This window comes from Mustela putorius, unplaced genomic scaffold (assembly GCF_011764305.1).
Source record: "Mustela putorius furo isolate JIRA1106 unplaced genomic scaffold, ASM1176430v1.1 tig00000480_pilon_pilon_pilon, whole genome shotgun sequence".
NCBI lineage: Eukaryota > Metazoa > Chordata > Mammalia > Carnivora > Mustelidae > Mustela > Mustela putorius.
In genome coordinates this window covers 2,806,095-2,825,289 of record NW_025421397.1, presented here as the reverse complement: position 1 = coordinate 2,825,289, position 19,195 = coordinate 2,806,095, and the positions used below count along the sequence as shown (strand labels likewise).

The 19,195-nt window shown below is 36.9% G+C and overlaps 1 protein-coding gene across 2 annotated transcripts in view; it reads left to right on the top strand.

The window, feature by feature from the left end:
• The window catches only part of PIBF1 (progesterone immunomodulatory binding factor 1), a 196,630-nt gene extending 179,142 nt beyond the window's left edge, over nucleotides 1-17,488 (top strand). Inside the window, exons 17-18 of one of the 2 annotated variants that reach the window (XM_004775066.3) lie at nucleotides 8,780-8,953; nucleotides 17,195-17,488. In XM_004775066.3, the coding sequence (XP_004775123.1) occupies nucleotides 8,780-8,953; nucleotides 17,195-17,245 (225 nt within the window). In that variant the 3' untranslated portion in view covers nucleotides 17,246-17,488. The remainder of the gene's footprint in view (nucleotides 1-8,779; nucleotides 8,954-17,194) is intronic. The other variant, XM_045080635.1, reaches the window with a different exon arrangement.
• Nucleotides 17,489-19,195: the final 1,707 nt, after the last annotated feature.

Below are 19,195 nucleotides of genomic sequence, written 5' to 3'. Positions count from 1 at the left end.
CTGTTTTTATGATTCTCTTGGAATCATAGAAGTTTATAACAAACCAAACATTTCTAGAACATGAGGAGACACACAAAACTGCATAGCTATAAAATAAGTCTCTGGAAATGTGTGGTGGCCAGGAGAAATTGTTAGATATGAGGTAATTATATCATAATCCTGTCAGGTACTGTACTGGCAGTATTTTGATATAAACTAAAGTCACTGATTACGCATCAGGGAGCTACCACTGCGGGAAGGCTGGGAATACAACATGGCAAGAAAGTACAGACAGTGGAGTGAGCCGCTCTCTGGAAACCAGTCCTCAAAGTAGATAGAGCACAGTGTTTCGTCTGATGGCTATCATGGAAATCAGCTAGAATATGCATCAAAACCTATCAGGTTATACTGAGATAGTAAAGGCCAGAATCTAGACAGCAGCTAAACAAATACTGCTACAGAAGGGGAGCAGGGCACCAAGAGAGAATGCCTATGGGAAGGCAGAGCAGTCAGAATAGATACACTATCCAGCAATCAGACTACGTAAAGGGTGTGTACAAGCCAATCAGAACAGAATCAAAGGGCCCACACTTCTGTTTTGTCAACCACGGCAGTGATTTCAACTCAGGGGCCTACTTTATTATGTTAATACTAGCCTCTTTCTGTACTTAGATCACTGTTGAGCATGACCTTAAGATTATATCCAAGTTCAGGAAAGAATGTACCAGGTGACTAGTTATGTCCCTTAGGCTATGACAGCACAGTTGTCTCTCTTTCATGTATATACTAGAGCTCTCGCTAAGCTTTCAGTTGTGGATAAGGTAGGGTTCCAAAAACGTGAATGTCATCTTCCGTGCATTAGAATAAGGAGTAGCTAGTCTTACTCTGCTCTGCTCTGGCCAAGACTTCTCTGTTCTGTTCTAGGTTCCAAACTTTCCGATACTAGAAGGTAATGTGAGAAAAACCATCAGGATGGTGAAAGAACTCAAGAATTCTTTTCAGTCATAAAAGGAATGAATGAACTGGGGATGTTTACAGAAGAAATGATTTAGAGAGATGTAAGAAATTCAAAGCAAGCATGGGAAGGAGGCAGTAATAGACTTGTTATACATGTCTCCAAAGGCTGGAATTAAAGCCTAAGAGTAGAAATAGAAATTATAAGGAGACATGTTTTATTTTGTTTTGCTCTGGTTTTTTGTTGTTGTTATTGTTGTTTTGTTTTGTTTTGTATAGAGGCCTAGTTAAATATCTTGAAGATCCCTTCCAAACCTGAAATTGTGTGTGTGTATCAGAACCTTTGACAGAAGATAGATGAACTATTTTATAAATAATGACAGCTTTGAACACAGAATGATCTACATTTAAAAACGGGTTTCACTTTTTAGTAACTAATGGACTTGGCTAAATTTCTTATAACCTTCTAAGCTTATTTTTCATCTTCGAAATTAAAGTAATATTTACCTTTTGGTATTTAGAAGAGGATTAAATTACTATTTTTTTAAAGGTTTATTTGAGAGAGAGCGTGCAGGGGACGAGAGGGGCAGAGAGAGAGAGGGCTTTAAGCAGCCGACAGCAACATGAGGCTTTATCTCATGACCCTGAAACTAAGAGTCAGACACCCAACTAGCTGCACCACCCAGGCACCCCAGAAGAGGATTAAATTAGCATATAAGATACATAACACAAAGCTTAGCACATAGTAGATATTCAGTGAACGTTAGCTCTTTTCCTCACTCTTTCTCTCTCCAAACCTAAAAACTTTATATTCTCACCTTGAGGCAAAGGAACAAACCCAGGGAAAGGTTAGCCTACAAATGAAACGAGTGTTTAGACAGGAAGACTGAGGGAGGGGCTGGAAAATAGGAGTTGGCAGTTGTAGTTACTGAGGCTATTCTCCAACAGTTCTGCCATACATAGGGTGTAGTAGCATTGACATTCAAAGTATATTTTAACTTCCTCAAAAATCATGTATTAAAAATCTCTACTAAAGTGTTTGTAAGTGAAATGATCAGGAGGTCTGTAATCTGCTTTGAAATATTTCAGAAAAACTGGTAAAGAAACAGATAAAACATTGTTGGCAGAACAGTCTGGCAGTGCTGCAAACAACTAAACACAGAGTTACCATATGACCCAGCAATCCACTCCTAGGTATATACCCAAAAGAAATGAAACATGAGCATACACACACACACACACACACACACACACACACAAAGCTTGTGCATGAATGTTTATGAAAGCATTATTCACAACAGCCAAGAAGTGGAAACAACCCAGATGTCTATCAGCTGATGAATGAATAAACAAAATATGGTATAACCATACAGTAGAATATTATTTGGCCATAAAAAGAAATGAGATGCTGATATATGTTATAACATGGATAAACCTTGAAAACATTATGCTAAGTTAAAGAAGTCAGTAACAAAAGACTACATACATCATGATTCTGTTCATATGAGATGTCGGGAACAGGGAAGTCTAAGGAGGGAGAGAATAGATTAGTGGTTGCTTCAGGCTGGGAAGTCGAGAGGAAGGTGGGATCGAGGAGTAATTTCTAAAGGAATCCCGGTTTCTTTCTGAGGTAATAAAGTTTTAAAATTGACTTTGCTAATGTGCACATATCCATGAATATACTAAAAACCATTGCATTATACAGTTTAAATGGATGACCGTGTGGTTGTGAATTATATCTCACTAAAGCTGTTTTAAAAAACAATATTGGCGGGACGCCTGGGTGGCTCGGTTGGTTGAGCAGCTGCCTTTGGCTCAGGTCATGATCCCAGCGTCCTGGGATCGAGTCCCACATCGGGCTCCTTGCTCCGCAGGGAGCCTGCTTCTCCCTCTGACTCTGCCTGCCACTCTGTCTGCCTGTGCTAGCTCTCGCTCGCTCTCTCTCTGACAAATAAATAAATAAATAAATAAAACAATATTGGCAAAACGTTCATCGTTGTTCCTGTGGGGCTGTAGAACTGAGAGCTTCATCTATTCTTTGTATATTGGAAAGTTTCCATAATAGAATGTTTTTTAAATAGCCCTTCTGATGAGGTTTAAATATCCAAAATATGTATGCACTTGGTTTAAAACAAGGAGGTTTTTACCTCCTGTTTACCTCAAGTGGGAAAGATGCACAGAATTCTCTGACTTGTTAGCCATGATACGTTGTTATTTCTATGTAAAAACATTACATTTGACCTCCAGTGGAGCACATACTTTGCATTATACTTGTCAGAGCTATTTTCATCAAGAAATGCCATCTGTGTGTCCCCTTGCCAACATCTTTGCCGAGTTTACAACTTTCAGCAACTTATTGGCATCAGCTCTGCTGTACTGTTACGCAGCTGCTCGGCAGTTGAGCTGTTTTAATACACCACCGCGAGTTTATATTAAATGGCTGAGCTATGTGATTGGGAGTCAAGACAGCAGCCTCTCTCTTATAGAGATTATTTATGCAGTAACAGTTGTCCCCATCCTCATCCTCATCCTCCTCATCACCTTCTCCTCATCATCAAGTTTCGTAAGAACTTGGCCCTTAATTCTTCCTATTCCGAATAGTAATTATTTTACAGCAATGTGGTTTTTATTATTTCATTTTATTTCAGTTGTATCCTAAGTCTCCATTGTATAGCCAGATGCAGTGCTAGAGCTGTTAATTTTAATGAATGGTTCATTCATTCTTGAAGTTATTGTAATTTTTTTATGTATTTGATATACTGGATTATGACATATATACTATTAGTTTTTTGAGAATCAGCATAAAAGTGCCAGAATTAATGACTAATATTATAAATCAGACTCTGTATATAAACAGTATGTAAAATTCTCAAACTAGTAGCTAAAGGGAAAGAGAATTGGGGCATGTCACTTTTACAGCATGTGAATTTTACAATGAATAAGTATTGCTTGTATAATTTTTAAAAATGGGAATTTTAAAAAATATTTTGAGAAATTAACAGAGCATTTGCCAAGATTAGGCTAACACAGCCAGAATAAAGGGCTCCAGATTAGGGAACTCCCCATTCTGTCATTTTGGAGAAGAGAGCCTGCTTGTTGCATGAGCACTACAATGAAGCCTACTAAACAGATTTTCTCATCTACATATGCAGAGGGAAGACTCAGTTGTTCACATGAATGAAATGAAAAACAGAAAGAAAACTTTTAATCTGGTTCTTTGTTCGTAATTTGGAACACACACCAAAGACTGTCAGAAACTGCAAGAAAAGGAATAATTAGCACAAAAATCACAACAAAGAAACTGATCCTGTTCTCCAAAGAAAACAAAAACAAAATTCCATAGCAGAAAAGAATTTACAAGATATTATAATTCTTTTTTTCAGGAAAATTTGAAAAGTAGTATTTCCGTAAAATGAGAAATAGCAAGCAAAAAAAATTGGTGATATTTTATTTTCAGAAATAGCTAAAATACAAATCATGAAATTATTATAAGTAAAAACGTCAGGAGAACGATGTGAGGAAAGGTCAACAAACTCTCCTAAAACTTAGAAAAAGGTAAAAAGATGGAAACTAATGCAGAAAAGGTAAACAATGTAGATCACAGAAAGAAAAAAAAATACCTGCAAAGAAATAATCAGCTTGGCACCATAGTTCTCGGAAATTTGACTTAGGAAACAATGAATAACACCATCAAAGTCCTGAAGGAAAGCACAATACTTTCTTTCACAATACCCTCTCAGAAATTATGGAACTTACCAAGATAGATAAGAAATAAAGTAATAAAAAGAAATTCACAATAATGACTGTGCATCAGTCTTAAAAACAGTCTACAAAATTGAACGCAGCTAATAAATAGCATGATTAAGAAGCTAATCTTAGGTAATATGGGAAAAGGCATATATTATTTCCATCAATGAGAGAAAAAAAGGCAGAACTCTAAGGAGGAGGGAAATCTCTGTAAGAAAATCAGAGTACAAATAGGAACCTAAGTAAATGGCATGATTTTGAGCAATAGATGCAGTATAAGAAAAAGAATTCAATTGAACATGATACTGAAATATTCTCCTTCAAACATCAGAGGATCCCTTTCTTGTGCATCTAATCACACTCTCTGCTCTGCAGTGAACATTATTTGTAAGTCATTAAATACGAGGACAAATAACTCTACTGACCAATCAGAAAAGGATGGTTTAAGGACATGGAAAAGCAGAATCAAAAGCTAGGGAAATGGGACGCCTGGGTTGCTCAGTCTTAAGGTTAAGCTGCTGCCTTGGGCTTAGGTCATGATCCCAGCATCCTGGGATCAAGTCCCGCATCGGGCTCCTTGTCCAGCAGGGAGCCTGCTTCTCTCTCTGCCTCTGCCTGCCACTCTGCCTGCTTGTGCTCTCTCTCTCTCTGACAAATAAATGAATAAAATCTTTAAAAAAAAAAAAAAAGCAAGGGAAATGAAATGCAAAAGTCAAGTCCAAACAATCAGAGCAGAATCTTAAATAGGAGATGGAGCCACCATCAGGAGCCAGACAAGAACATGGTAAAACCCAAACCAGATAGGAACAAACCAGAAGATTTCAAGGTGACTTCATCTGACCAAACGATTCTGTTTTGTAGTAAAAGTAAGTTTTCTAGCTCATATATGTTAATGTTGGTTTATTTATTTTTGTCCGTCTGAGGATTGAAATCTCATAATTACAACCATTTATTTGTAATACTATTACCATTAAGGACATGACAATTTATGCCCAAAATGTCAGTGAAAGATCTATTAAAATATTGTCATGGTTAGAAAGACTCAGTATCATAAAAGTCAGTTCTAAGTTTTTCTTTTAATTTAACCTAAGTCCACCCCTGTCTCTAAGGATAGAATTAAAATGTATGCAAATCATTAAACATAACAGTGTGACAGGGTGCATGAACTGACAGACTATTGGAATTGAGTTGAAAAGTCCAGAAATAAATCATCTACTTATGGAAGTTTAGTGTACGATAAAGATAAGCATCTGAAATAGGTGAGTACATAATGTTATCACAGAATAGTTATGGGGGAAAGATGTCGAATCCACACCCTTCATTAAGCCAGGATAAACTTTAGACAGATCAGAGGTCTAAACATTTGAAAAGGAAAAGAAAAAGAAAGCATAAATGTAACTGGAGGAAAATGAAGAAGACACAGAGAAGGCTGTAAAATGAGAGATTAAGATCTTCAGCCACATCAGAATCAGAAAGTTCAGCATAGCCAAAAATAATAATAATAATAATAAATAAATCATGAACATAGATAAAAGATAAACAGGTAGAGGGGGCAGGGGAGACTGCCACTAATTTTACAAAGGGTCAGATCTCTAACACAAAGCGCTCCTTGAAATGTGTAAGAAAATGACCATCAGCCAGGAGAAAAATGGGCCAAGAATATCAAATACCCTTAAATATATGAAAAGCTGCTCAACCTCACAATAGAAGAAATGCAAAATAAACATACTCGCTTATCACACTGGCAAATATCCAAAAAGGTAACACAAGCATACATTTTATCAATTAGGAAACTGAAGCTCATTGAACCAGAGTAGATTGCCTAAGTTTACACAGTGAGTCAGGAATAGATGTGTCTTTGACTTCTAACCTAATGCTAAAATATTTCCAGTACGTGTGCTTGGCTTTCTGTGTGTTTAGTACATGATGGTATTGTGGATACTCTCTGATGTTAAAGTGGAATTTTCTTTGCCTAGATTTACCACTGATAAAAAAGGAATGGATCATTTATGTGACCAAACATAATAAAACTGAAAAAAAATTCCTACATGTTGTTTTGGGATCCATCGTAGCTATATTTTTTTTAGTAGGCATTTTATAGAACTGTGTTGTTTGTACAGTATTCCTTACCTGCATTTCAGAAACCGTGCTAACATTGTCTAATGCAGCCAGAAGAACGAGAACAGACTGTGACCACACCCTAAATTGAGGGGATCCTAGTCTGGATGAAGCAAAGACTTGTGAATTTCTCTTCTGTCTCCTGACCAGCATCAGGAATGAGCTGTTTCCTGTAACTCCTCCTCTACCGGCAGGAGAAAGAAGGCAAAGAGAGACGCAATGCCGGCCTCCTCCCGGGCACTCAGGAGCCAAAGGCCTCTGCCTGCCTAATGTCCCTGCACCTCCTGCCCGTTCTCCCTCCTCATCCTCATTGCCGCACCTGTCCCCTTCCCCAGCACAGACAATGCCCTTTACCTTACTGATCTGTAGATAAGCAGTATGTTGTGTTAAAGGTCATTTTTTCCTATTATTTTATCTTCATGCCAAGATACAAAACTTACGGCAAGTAAACATAGGTTCATTAAGATAGAAAAACTTTTTGTCAATAGCCTGAGAGACCATCATCTCTCCTTCCCCTTCGACTTAAACAGTTAGTAGAACAGGAGCTGAAGTCTGCCAGAATACCAGCCATGTTTGCCTCAAGTCGGTGATCATGGACTTCACTATGGAGACCACATACATGAAATAACACAATCTTGAAAGCCAAAAGATCCCTCAAAAGGCTCAGATGCTATTCTGTCAGATTGGCCGTGTCTGAAGAGGTCCACATTCTCACGTGCAGCGGCCCAGTCAACCCCAGGACTTCAGAAGGGAGAAGACGGATTCCAGCACCATTTCTCCCAGCTACTCTATTTGCCCTAAGATTTATTAAGGCTTGGTGGCTTGAACTCAACAGCTCTGTTTTAAAATACCCACTCAAGCTAGATGGTTCTAAATAGAACTAATGACAGCCGCGGGGGGAAGGGCGGGGGGAAGGCCTGTAGGAACTTGCTCTGAGCCAGAGCTGATGTCTATAAACAGATTAGTAGAAGGGAGCAGAACATCTATCTGTCACCGTAGCTTTGGTGTCTTGTCATGAAAATGAAATAAAATAATGGGAAAAAATGACTTGCAACATAGCCCACCACTATTCTACAAATACTAAGGTAAAGGAGATAGTTTAGTCTGTCCTCTCTTCATATGCTTCTATTTGATTGAACGAATTTAGCAATTAATCACAAATATCAACTAATTAGTGTTAGAAGGTTTGACTGTGGGGAGAAATAAAAGACAAAACAGACTTAGAAGAGTAAATGCCTGAAAATTGTGATCGGAGCTCTTTAACAAGTTCAACATAATTAACTCTTAGTTCAAACAGCAACTGCTAAAGCCAAGTCTAGTTTTCATTTGTAAAAAAATAGGGAATGGCATGATTAAAGAAATCCTGAAATTGTATTAAACTTAAGGTTTGAGCTGGTGATTAGTAGGCAAGAAGAAATGTTTTGGACTCTTCTTCCCTATCATCTTCTTATAAGACTTCAAAAGGGAATAAGATCGTTGAAGAAGTAGAAGAGAGAAAATTAAGTGCCTAAATCATCTGTTCAACAAACCCGGTATAGAAAAGCTCGGTGGAAAGTAGCTGTGCCAGTGGTTCTCAGGTTTGTCTGTTAGAATCACTTGGAGAGCTTTAGAAAATGCCAAAGCCAAGGCCACCTCCCTGTCCAATTACTCACAATCTCTGCCAGTGGGACACAGACATCAGCAGTTTTTGGAGTGCCACAGGTGATCCCAATATGCAGAAAAATCAGGGACCCACTAGAGCGTGGAATGATATATTTATCACTTACCATCCTAAAAATACTAATGATATGAATCGATAATTATGTGCATCACTGTACATTGACATGTTGTTAGTTTCACAGCTTTCCTCATTCATATAGTGATTGCTTCAAATGTTTCTTCTACTTCAAGAATAAAATTAAATGTTTTTTAACATCCATAATTTTTAGTCTGCTTGCTAAAATCATACTTGCCATTATCTTCTGTTTTCGTCTATCAACAGGAATTGGCAGTAATGAAACAGATTGTCACCAATATGCGTAGTAAGCATTCTGAGGACCAGTTACTTCTTACTAAAACAGATGCAAAAAATATGACAGAGAATCATAAGTCAAAGACTTTAAATGTGCCTAGAGGACACGAAGACAATATATTTATACCCAAACCAACACTCTTTGTAAGTACAACCAAAATTAACTTAGAATTTTAATATCTCTGATTTTCATAAATATATTTTACTTAGTTTCTTATGTCTTATTCATGTTGGTTTTAAACTAATTTTCAGTTTTATTTAAAGGTCTTGAGAGATCTATATTAATCCCTTTCCTGAATGTATGTATTACCTACCTTACAACTGATAGTTGGTTTTTAGTTAACATAATGGACTAGCCCAGAAATGAGTCTTAATCTAGCATTTACTTCCTCTTATCTTCAGGACTACTTGTAGGGGAATCAGATAATTTTTCAACTTATCTAAGAATAAAAAGACATGCAAAATATCTCCGTCCCCTTCTTATTGGTAATTAGTATACTTTGTTCTAAGAGGTTCTTCATAAGTATAGAACCAATCATATTAGCATAAAATTAATATTATTAGCATACAATTAATATTTAATATAATATTAAAATTATATTAGCATAAACAAATACATTTTTATTTTATTTTTTTTAAGATTTTATTTATTTATTTGACAGAGAGAGATCACAAGTAGACGGAGAGGCAGGCAGAGAGAGAGATAGAGGGAAGCAGGCTCCCTGCTGAGCAGAGAGCCCGACGTGGGACTCCATCCCAGGACCCGAGATCATGACCTGAGCCAAAGGCAGTGGCTTAACCCACTGAGCCACCCAGGCGCCCCAAACAAATACATTTTTAGATAGACATGTACATATATAGGAATCACTCAAAAAACTAAATCAGAAAAATTTAGATTAAAAAAGAAAATACTGAAAATGATGTTTTAATTTTGATGCATAATTTTTAATATCATTTTTATGAATAAAAATTAAAAGGCAACAGAATGAAAATAGTAGCAGTATTAAATATTACACTTTAGGGGCACCTGGGTGGCTCAGTGGGTTAAAGCCTCTGCCTTCAGCTCAGGTCATGATCCAAGGGTTCTGGGATCGAGCCCCGCATCGGGCTCTCTGCTCAGCAGGGAGCCTGCTTCCACCTCTCTCTCTATCTGCCTGCCTCTCTGCCTACTTGTGATCTCTGTCAAGTAAATAAATAAAATTAAAAATATATATACTACACTTTAACATGGCTTCCCATCCTTGCATTAATTTCCCAGAAGAAACATAATTTTTACAATTTGAACAGAGACTCAAAACCATACAGATTTTCTTTATGATACTCTGATTTGGTGAGTCCCCAGAATTTTAGGGGTTTTTTTGTTTGTTTGTTTTGGGTTTTTTTTTTTAAAGATTTTATTTATTTATTTGACAGAGAGAGATCACAGAGAGAGAGAGAGGGAGAAGTAGTTCCCCGCTTAGCCAGAGACCCCCAATTCAGGAACTCGATCCCAGGACTCCAGGATCATGACCCGAGCCGAAGGCAGAGGTTTAACCCACTGAGCCACCCAGGCGCCCCAAATTTTAGTTTTTTAAAGCTTCCAAAATGATTATAATAATCAGTCAAGTATGGGAGCGTCTGATCTAAGCTACTTCATTATACATTTGGATAATGCCACTGGAAAGCAACGTGATATGAGAGATTGCTTGGTGACTACATGGTTCAACATCCTTTTTTAAAAAAATGACAGTGAGTTACAATTTAGATGGAATAAGGGATAATTATTGTAAGGATCCATGTGGTGGTAATGGAGACTGAGCTGACAGGAGAGAGAAAACAGGAAGCCTAGATTGACCAGCCAGGAAACAAGACAGCTATACGGATTTCCGGGTTTCCACAGCTGTGTCCTGGGATCTTTTCCTCTGGTGGTACACCAGCTTCTCTTTGTTTCTCTCCCAGTTTCTGCTTACTCACAGTTTCCACTTCCTCATTAATTTGCTCCTGGCCCCTTGTCTTGAGACATGCTTCCTTCCCACATCGACTCTCTTTTAACCTAGTTCTCTGTGTATTTTCCAAACACAGGAATCCAATTGGTGCAGCTTGTTTTTGTTAGGTGATATGCCTTTGTAGCAAGAGTTGTTAAGGTTATTAGCCAGGCCACTGAATGGCCACTCTTATTAGTGAACAGGAATCACATGGTACCAAATAAGCTGCCTAGAGCTATTTATTCCAAAGGACCATAGCTCAGAAACTGGGCTAAGGTGATGGCAGACAATATGATATGTCTGTTATATTATAATCTATCAGAAGAGAGCAGACTGAATACATAGATGTTGATGGGATAAGTAAGGTCAGATGAAAAATCACAAGACACAGCCAAATACTTAAAGCCTGTACACCCTCTGAGCTGCTTTTCTGACCCTTCTCTGTTCCAAGCAGTGAACTGTTCCTTCTGATTCTAACCTCCTGCATTTCTAACTTTGGCTGGTAACCTGATTCTGATATCCAGACTGCAACCAGTATATAATTAACAGTAAAATTTCTCCAGTACCTCAAAATAAGTCTTTGCAGTGAGAATAAAATTAAGAAGATTCAAAATATAAAGTATTAATTGAGTGGTTTTTATATTCTTTTTACCCATATGTGTTTCATGGGGCTTTTTCTATAATAAACTTAATTTCTTTTATAAGGGAAAATTTTTCAAAAGGGGAATGAGCTCAAGAGCACCTAGCTGACTCAACCAGTAGAGCATACAACTCTTAATCTCAGGGCCATGAGTTCAAGTCCCATGTCGGGGGTGCAGCCTACTTTAAAAAAAAAAAAAAAAAAGGTATGAACTCAGCATACACTAATGAAAACTGAGAACTAATACTGGAAACCAGTCAAATCAAGACTATGATCTAATGCAAAATTATTAATGTGAATTGACTGGGTAACCTGGAGGGAGTCACATAAACACTCTGAGCTGGTTCTAATCTGTAAAATGAGGGGGAAGATAGTATGAAATGAGGTCTAGATATTTTTTATACGAACATGCTATTACTCTTTTCAAGCATTATAATTTTTACAGTTACTATTTTGAATATTTTCAATTTTCCATAGCAACATTTTTCTTAACATCTCGTCTGATCTTGTTAACAAGGAATTTATGATGCAAATATGTAAAAATAAGATCTAATTATTTCATAATCTTACAGTTTTATAACTAAAATGGAAACATTTCTAATTTGCTTCCAGATCCTTTGGCTGAAATTATTTGCTATTGATATTTTTCCCTGATAATAAATTTATGCTGAATAGGTGGATGGATGTGTGTATCATATATGCATTGAAAGGATGAGGAAACAACACTACTGTCAGTGGGGCAGTAGGGTAGAAGGAGAGCTGTGATATAGAAGAGAATGAAGGATAAGAGCTTGAGACATTTGTCTTTATGTGCTTTTATATTCAAAAGAAACTTTTATAGGGCCCACATAATATTTATACATGAAGAGGACTCCAAAGGTGCATTTGATAGACACCTTTCTGAAGTTCTGGCCATTGAAATTACAGATAGGGCAGAGTTGTTTTTTAGGCATTCAACATACCAACCCAGTCTTGATTGAGTCACGGAATGAAAGTGCTGTAAGGTTAGGAGCTGTGTTTCCATTCCTTGCACAGCTTCTGAACAAAGTTGATACTCAATAAATATTTGCTAATTGAGGGCTTTAAAAAAAAAAGGTTATTATGTGCCTTCCTGATTTACTTACCTTTTTAGCTGTTAAAACTTTATTGGGTGGGGAACTTGAGTATTACACTAAAGGACAGGAAGAGGGAAAGCAGCAACTCCCCCAGGCTGGGGGTAGTGCCCAAGGCTGTGGTTTGTGCTACTTCTACAACAGCCCGCACCATCTCTTCCCTTTCATTCATAAACACCCGGTACATTCCAGCTCATCCTCTACTTTCTCTCTCAAGGTAGCTTTTAGTTGTCCTAGCCCTTTTCTCTTGCCTGAAGTCGCTCCTTTCTAGAAAAAAAACTGGAGCTGTTCTCATCCTCTTTGGAGCAACTTTCCCTTTTCGTTCCAGAGCTCCATAGGACTAACTACCAGCCTTTTGCAAACCAGCATTTTTACTCAAGATTCATATCATTGTCACCATTTTCTCAATAAGAGTGCAGATGTTAGCAGTCCTGCTCTCAGTCTTTTCTCCAAGCAGATTGTAAGCATTGAAACAAAAAGAGGCTCAAACTCCAGGAGGGCAGGAAACATCGTAAGAATAGTGGCACCAGTACATTGTAAATGAAGCTTCCAAATTCGAGTTGATGGTAGGGTTCAGGCCTTAACTTAGATTGGCTATCTCAATGGCTGTCATCTATTGGACAGGCGTATTACATTTATGTAATTTTTACATAAATGACTTTATGATGACATGACTCTGTGTAGAAGTGATTTAGAACGCTACATGTGGTAATCTGGAAGACAAAAAATGTTCAAATAAGTACAATTTGGTTCAACAAATTTGTCTTGACTACATGCAGGCACTCTTGCTAAACATGATAGAATATTTGATCATTTTGATATAGATGAAATGGGTTGGACTACTTTAAAAATAAAGAAAATGCTAAGTGCCGTAGAAATTTAAAGAAAGAATAGATACTGTGATGTTGATGGGCTCCTGGAGTATTTGAGGCTCAGGCCTTGAAGAAGATTTTAAAGGTGACAATGAGGCTTAGAAAGTGAGAAATTCCAAAGGCAGAAAGAGAACAGTATTCACAGATTATTTTCTAATTTGTGCTTCTTTCCATTATTCAGTAATAGGATGTCTAATATATATTGTTTATATCAAGACTTTATTCCTTTCTTTGTAAGCATGGAGGGAGGGCAGTGAAGGTGGAATGATTTGGGACAGTCTCTCATTTAAATTGGTAGGAGAGCCAGGTTAGCTGTTTTAGACTCACTTAGGTAGGGCTCTGCCTGAGAAGACTCTTTAAATACTTATTTCTGTGATTCCCAGCTTCCATCTTTTTTGGAAAACAAAGTTATTATATCTACTAGACAGTGTCTTTCTTTTCTTTAGAAAAGCGGCTCTTTTCTGGTGGTTGAACACAAATAGATTGTTAATTTCTAGCTCTTTTTCTAGATTCCAGGACTAATCCACCAGGTTTATGATATATGTATTATCATCATTCTTTCTCCTTTCAACATACTTTCTCAATGTGTTAGAATCCCCAAGTAATATATTAATGTTTGAGTTGACTGCTTCTCCAGGACACAAAGGTACCTATCTTATCAGTTCTTTATCTCCAGAATCACATTGTAACCTGGTAGATTAGTCCTGGTCAGTTTCCAGTTAATCCTGTCATTGGTTTCTAACACAGCCCTCAGGGCGCTTCCCTAAATCTGGAATACAGTTTACTTGAGGGTTTGTTAACACAACTGATAATCCAGTTTTTCTCTACTTTGTACTGTTTCTTTATAAAATCACAAATACAGTTAACCTAAACCAGCACATAAGAATTAAAGCTACATGCCATATATACATATAAAAAGGGTTTCATATAATAGAATCTGTAAGAGATCAAATATCTCAAAAGTCAATTTATACAGTGGAAAAGCAGCTAATCCCTGGAAAGAGGCACAATTGATTGGGGCAAATCCGCTTCATTAACACATCTGATAGAGACTGTGTTTGTGAGGGGGGGGGGGGAGGAGGGGAGGTCTGCAGTGAACCAAACACAGATAAAAGGAGTCAGGAAGAATTGTCGGCCACTGAAATTCTTGTCCTGTTTTGTTTGGGTCATAAAATTCCTTTTTAATATCGGAATTTTTATTTCTCTTCTTCCCCATGTACACAGAGAAGGAATATTTTTTGTTATCAGTCGATTGAGAAAACACAAGATGTACAGATTCTCTACGCTTAGCTTTAAGCTTGAAGATCTGTAAATTGGTCTGTAGAAGCTGCTTTCAGATTTTTTGGTCCAGGAGCCACAGTTAAAAAAACCAGTTCACACTGTGACCTCGTGACGATCACACACTTTCTCAAAACAGAATTTACCCCAGTCCTAGGGCAGGTACTCTGATGTTTTCTATTCTATTCTAGTCTGTTGATTTTTTTTCTCCCAATTCTGGTCTTTATCCATTAAATTGATTTTCTCACCCATGGGTGGGGACCTACAGTTTCTTTGTTCTTTCATTTTTATTGCAATTTAATTGACGAGACCTACAGTTTCAAAAACACTGGCATATATGTGCTTCTGAGACTGATTGTGTGAACCTTAGACTTTAGCTGGCTCACCTTTTCCAGTCACCCAAAACCTCTCCATCTGTTTATATGAGAACCATGCAATTTTTCAGTTTTACTGTGACTTCTTATGGTCTGTGACTATTTAAAAAAAGAAAAAGAAAAGAAAGTGTGCTGGTAAAACTAGTAGGCATTCCTGGACAAATGACAACTATATGTCCTATTACAAATTAACATTCTGATCTGTACTTTGGTTTCTTTTAGATTTAGTTAGCCTCTGCCACTTTTTTTTTTTTTAATATTTGTTCATCCATTAGAGAGGGAGAAAGAGTGTGTGCACCCATAGGCACGTGTACATATCACAAACACGGGGTGAAGGTAGAGGGAGAAGCAGACTCTGCACTGAGTAGGGAGCCTGATGTAGCACTCGATCCCAGGACCTTGGGATTATTACCTGAGCTGAAGGCAAGATGCTTAACCAACTGAGCCACCCACATGCCCCATCTTTTTTTTCTCCCCTAAGTAGGCTCCATGCCCAGTATGGGGCTTGAACTCACAACCCTGAGATCAAGCGTTGCATGCTCTACTAACTGAGCCAGCCAAGGCTTCTCTTTTACCTTTAATACAAAGGACTTTGAACTTTCTTTTTTAAGAAGAAAATACTGAGGTGTTTTAATGCAGATTTACATATTAGAAAGACAAGCTTGAAAGAATTGTGGATGATTAATTGAAGAGAGAGCCCGATCAGAATTAGGAAGGTCTTAACAGGAATCAAGCCAGAAAAGATGAAGGCCCAGTGGGGTCAAGATAGGAACAGAATGAGTTACAAAGAGATTTCAATAAAAGCTAAGTTTCAGACTACTTAGAATGAGTGTAGTAAGTAAAAAGAAGAAATCTAGGATGGAGAAGAATCAGATATTTCTGATTTAGATGACTGAATAAAGTATGATGCTATTCACCCAGACAGAGACTATGGAGGATTGGGAGAGTTCATTCGACATACTGAATTTCAGTCACCCATGGAGAGCATCCTGTGAAAGTATCTGTAGCTCAAGTTAGAGCCGTAGTGAAAGACGGGAGTGAAGGAGAGGCTATCAGCTTGGTCAGTGGTGATGAAGCTGGCCACAGCATGAATAAGGTCAAGAGGAGCTGATCATTGCTGTCACTTCCAACAGTTTATACATCAACTATTTACTATAAAACAATATATTAAAAAAGATCAAATTAGGGGCACCTGGGTGGCTCAGTGGGTTAAGCCACTGCCTTCGGCTCAAGTCATGATCTCAGGGTCCTGGGATCGAGTCCCGCATCGGGCTCTCTGCTCAGCAGGGAGCCTGCTTCCTCCTCTCTCTCTCTGCCTGCCTCTCTGCCTACTTGTGATCTCTCTCTGTCAAATAAATAAATAAAATCTTAAAAATAAAAATAAAAATAAATAAAAAAGATCAAATTACTTTTTATCTTTAAATATCATACTTACCTATATGCCTACTCGTATGTATATATATTTAGGAATATGGTCCTTCATAGTTTAAACCAGATCTAAGTGGAAAAGAAGTAAACTGCTTATTTAATTTATTGTAACATATTGTATGAAATAGGACGTTTTGATCTGAATCAGTGCCTTACGTAAGGAGTTCTGAGTGCTTTCTTCCGTCCACCTCCCCTGCTTTTTTGTTACTACTCTGTATAGCAAGGCTCTTTTTAGATTGAAATGACTGAGCAGTAAAGCCAAGAAGGACTCCAGCAAATCCTTAGCCAATTCAGAAGCTCAAAGTCCAGTGATTTGGATCTACTAATTCTTCAGTAAATATCCATTGCGTGAATAAATATCCGTATATAGACTGATAAGACAAAAAGATCCAAGTCCTCAATTTTTTTTATAAGTCTCTTTGAAAATAAAGTCAGTTCAAAAATGCTTACCTGTATGCAATATGTTAAATACAGGCTTTGAGCCAGAAAACAAAGATGTATATTTTTTCTGCAGACATACCAGGTGGGAGATTATTTCTAACAAAAGACAGAATCTTTGCCATAAGTGTCTTTCTGAATTAAGAAAAGCAGTTATTTACTGTAATTTTCATACAAAGCCCCAATACTTAGTACTCTGAACTGCCTCTCTTATTTTCCTTATAAGCATTTTACTTAATTTTTGTGTTGTGTTTTGTTTTGTTTTGTTTTTTTTAACAGACCAAAAAAGAAGCACCAGAGTGGTCTAAGAAAGAAAAGATGAAGACCTAGTGTTTTGGATGGATTTGCTCAATCGTTATTTCTCCTGAAGTTCTTTCTCTGATGAACAAAAAGTTTGTCATAATCATGTACTTGGTGTTTTTTTAAATGACTAAAGTTTATTTTAACTGAATGTTAAATTAACAGATTTTAGCAGGATAATCAAAATGTATGAAGAGCAAACAATAATAGTACACTTTGTATTTGGTTTTATCTGTTTTGTTACAAAATAAATATATACTCTTCTGATTTAAATTTTAGGGTTTTCATAATTCTCAATGCATTTTTAAAGTACAAGACTTATAAATATTTGGCTAAATATTGTCATATTGGTGAGTATATTTTCTAACTATATAAATACTACATTTAAATGTCATAACAGAAATACCAAGACACTGTACATTTTTTAAAACCTAGAATCATTTGTGAAATCTACTAAAGTTACTGCAGATGCCCAGTAATAGTAGTCAGATATCATATACATAGGTGGATATGAATTGCTGATTATTTCTTTGGGCTCTGTTTCTCCTTCTATTTCAGATGATCATTAATTAGTAAAATCTAGTAGAAAATCTGTTATTCCATTGGTCAAGTAAAGATTTGGTGGAAAGTCTATCGTTACATTGAGCAAAACAGTGCTGATTCAGATGCAGGAGGGACCAAATTTCTAGTGAGTGAAGTTAAAGAGATTAGCATTTTTCTCTTTTTCTCAAAATATGTTCCATTTCTCAGAAGACCAGAAGAGGGGAAGAAAGGAAATACAAAAAGAAATGAAATGTATTTTTATATATCAGGTTTTCTCAACCACTATTGAACATAGTGGCTGGGTACTTCTTTGCTTGAGGTGGGAGTTGGGGGGCAGCCCTTGGCATTGTGGGTTGTTTACCAGCATCTCTGGCCTCTACCACTAGATGACAGTAGCACCCCCCCCCCCAGTTGTGATAACCAGAAATGTATCCTGTCCCCTGGGGTAGCAAAATCACCCCCTGCCTCCTAATGAAGAACCAGTGATATCAGTGATTATCCTTGTGGATATGAAATAAGAATACCATCTGTTCAGTGTGTTCTTTGAAAATCACAATAGTACAGAACCATTAGTTGAGTGAGAGAAGAGAAAAAGCCTTTGATAGTAATATATACTTGTAAATCTATCATTGGCCTGAAGACCCTAATCCATTCCCCCTCCTCTATTCATTTAGCTAAACATCTTCTAACATAAGACTTTCTTCAACAAAGGTTTGTGAATATGACCTTTCTTAGGCGTGCATTTAAAATCCAGAAAGCTTATGTATAATTCATTAAAACTAAATTAACTTGTGAACATAAATTGTTTCCTTCTAAAATGATAGAAGAAAATGTCTTATTTTATTTTCAACTCTATTAATCTAAAAGCATTTTATGATTTACTTTAGTCAGTTCATTATTATATGGTATTTTAATATAAAGAAATATGGATTGATTATCCAGGTTAAAGTAATGGTGTGGACAAGGGCGCAGAAGTAAGAAAATTAGGAGCTCGTTTAACAAATAAAAACTACAGTGATGAAGAAAGTCTTCTCCCCCTCTGAATCCTTAATTTTCTTCCCTCTTTCCTTCGTGTCATTTCTAGATGTAATTACTTAAAAAAAAAAAAATCTACTATCGTTTTTTACCGTAATATCTATTAATAAATCTCAAAGTTAGATTGGGTTTTTTTATTGAATTATATTTGACTTATCATAATGTATTAGTTTCAGATGTACAACATAGTCAGTTCATCTTTTTATAAAACATTATGAAATGACCACCACAATAGGGTCTAGTTACCCTCTGTCACCATGTAAAGTTAATACAGCATTATTGACTGTATTTCCTAGTTGTGCATTATATCCCCAGGAGTTATTTTATAACTGTAAATTTGTACCTCTTAATCTTCGTTGACTGTTTCACCTGTCCCTTAATCTTCTGATAGATTGTGATATG